Source organism: Tauraco erythrolophus, chromosome 3 (assembly GCF_009769465.1).
Source record: "Tauraco erythrolophus isolate bTauEry1 chromosome 3, bTauEry1.pri, whole genome shotgun sequence".
Classification (NCBI taxonomy): domain Eukaryota; kingdom Metazoa; phylum Chordata; class Aves; order Musophagiformes; family Musophagidae; genus Tauraco; species Tauraco erythrolophus.
In genome coordinates this window covers 516,678-518,920 of record NC_141467.1, presented here as the reverse complement: position 1 = coordinate 518,920, position 2,243 = coordinate 516,678, and the positions used below count along the sequence as shown (strand labels likewise).

Sequence of the window (2,243 nt, the reverse complement as noted above, 5' to 3'; positions counted from 1 at the left end):
ATCCGTTTCAGTTTATTATTATCTTCCTCCCACCGTATTTCCAAGACAGCTCCCAAGTCTGGCTCTTCTCCACTCAACCAGGATCTTAGTCCAGCTCCATCCGCCGCCTCCTCCCATCACCGTCGCCTCCTCTCCCCGCAGAAGAAACCGGGACCGGATTTCTCTCCCCAAACGTGAACCTTGCAAGGGCTTGGGCAGATTTTTTTTTTTCTCTCCTTTTTTTTTTTTTTCCCCAAGCAGTTCTGACCGCTCGTTCACACGAAAGAGCGAACGCTGAAGACATCCAGTGCGCCCTCAGCATAACGCACCGCTCTTTATTCGCATAAAGTGGGCAACAACAAAGAACCCAGAGGTGTCTGTTGATGTGTGTCTCCCCCCTCCTCTGTCTCTTTCCAGGAAATAAAAAAGAAAAGGAAAAAGACGGCGTGTCGCTCCCGCCACTCTCTGAAAAACCACCGCCGGGCTCGTCTCTCGGAGGGGGTGTGCGCGGGTCCGTCTCCAGCCGAAGGAAGGGGGCTGCTGGCCTTTCCGCACGGAGAGGGCGAGCCCGCTCCCCCGAGCACAACGAGCAGTCTCACCAGCCCCTTCCCGGACAAAAAACAACCAAACCAACAAAAAAACCCCAAGAAACAAAAGCACCCGGCGGGGCGGGCGAGTCCTGCCGACAACGCGCGTCGGTGCCTCCTGCAGCAGGGCCCGGCTCTCGCCTCAGTAGGTGAAGACCAGGTTGGAGATGCTGGACTCCAGCCAGTCCCCCGAGATCATCTCACTTACCTCCGGCGTGCAGTAGTCCGGGAACTCGAAGTGCGAACCCGAGCCGGGCTCCAAGTTAAAATCCAGGTCCCGGTCGAGCACCGAGGAGCTGAAGCTGCCCAGGGACATGCTCTCAAAGCCGGGGCTGGGGTTCAGGTCCAAGAGGTCGTCCTCAAACTCGTCGTCCGACGAAGAGGAGCCGGAGGAGGAAGAGGAGGAGGAGTGGGAGGACGCGGAGGAGGAATGCGCCGTCGAGGGGGCCGGGGAGGAGGCGCGCAGGCTGGTGTAGCTGCGGTGATCCGAGGGCGAGCCGGAGCCGGAGGGCGAGGGGCAGCCGGCGCCGCCACAGTCCCCGTCGGGCCGGCCCGCCCCGCCACCCCCCTCCTCGTAGAGGCTCAAGGGGTCGCCGGCCTCCGCCGAGCTGCTCAGCGTGGGGCTGCCGGGCACGGCGCCGCCGGGGGAGGCGGAGGCGGCGGCCGCCTGCCCGCTGCCGAAGATGTAGACTCGCTTCATCTTCTTCTCGGCCAGGGGCTTGCCGGGGCCCGAGGGCGCGCCCGCCGCCCCCCGCGGCTTGTAGAGCGCCTGGTGCTCGGGCGGCAGCAGCGCGGCCGGCGGCTCCCCGGGGAAAGGGGCGGCCTTGCCGCCCGCCGCCGCCGCCTTGCCGTGGGGCTTGCCGCCCGCGCCGCCGCCGCCCGCGGGGGAGGGCTTGGAGCCGCCGCCGCCGCCACCGCCCTTCTTCGGGGCGGGCTTGGCGGAGGCCGCGGGGCCGCCGGGGCCGCCGCCCGCGCTGCCCCCGCCGGCGCCGCCCCCGCCGCCCTTGTCCGCCTTGTCGCCCGGCTTGGCGGAGCTGTTGCCCGATTTCACCTTCTTCCTGGGCCGGTACTTGTAGTCGGGGTAGTCCGCCATGTGCTTGAGGCGCAGCCGCTCCGCCTCCCGGATGAAGGGAATCTTGTCGCTGTCCTTGAGCAGCTTCCAGCGCTTGCCCAGGCGCTTGGAGATCTCGGCGTTGTGCATGTCGGGGGACTGCTCCATGATCTTCCGTCGCTCGATCTGCGACCACACCATGAAGGCGTTCATAGGCCGCTTGATGTGCCCGCTGGGCGTCTTGCACCAGCTCGGGTCGTCCGCCTTGCCCCCGGTGGAGGCGGTGGAGCCCGGCGTGGGGGAGGAGGCGATGCCCAGCTCGATGCCGGCCCCGGAGTCGGAGGTTTCGGCGGCCAGCAACGCCTCCGTGTTCTCTGCCGTGTTGGTCTGCTGCACCATCGCGGCGGCGGCGGCGGAGGGGGTCTCGCCGGGGCTCAGCGCCGCTCCGGCGCGGGGCAGGGCGCGCAACTTCTCACCGCGGCACCGGGGCGGCGCGGCCGGCCGAGCAGCCCCCCGCGGCCGCGCCCCCGCTCCCCGCACCACTTGTACTTCCACACCGGCGCCTCGTCCCCGGCGGCGCGGTCCTCTCCCCCTCGAGGCGGCGGCGGCGGGGCTGCCCGCGGTCA

The 2,243-nt window shown here is 68.2% G+C and overlaps 1 protein-coding gene across 1 annotated transcript; it reads right to left on the bottom strand.

Moving 5' to 3' along the window:
* Positions 1–708: 708 nt before the first annotated feature.
* On the bottom strand, positions 709–2,016 carry SOX4 (SRY-box transcription factor 4). Its single transcript, XM_086608950.1, has one exon. The coding sequence runs from the start codon at positions 2,014–2,016 to the stop codon at positions 709–711; it is 1,308 nt and encodes a 435-aa protein (XP_086465076.1).
* Between the last annotated feature and the right edge of the window lie 227 nt (positions 2,017–2,243).

What these genes read in the sequence shown, in the direction of transcription:
- SOX4 (XM_086608950.1), bottom strand. Translation starts at nt 2,016, where the DNA reads ATGGTGCAGCAGACCAACACGGCAGAGAACACGGAGGCGTTGCTGGCC.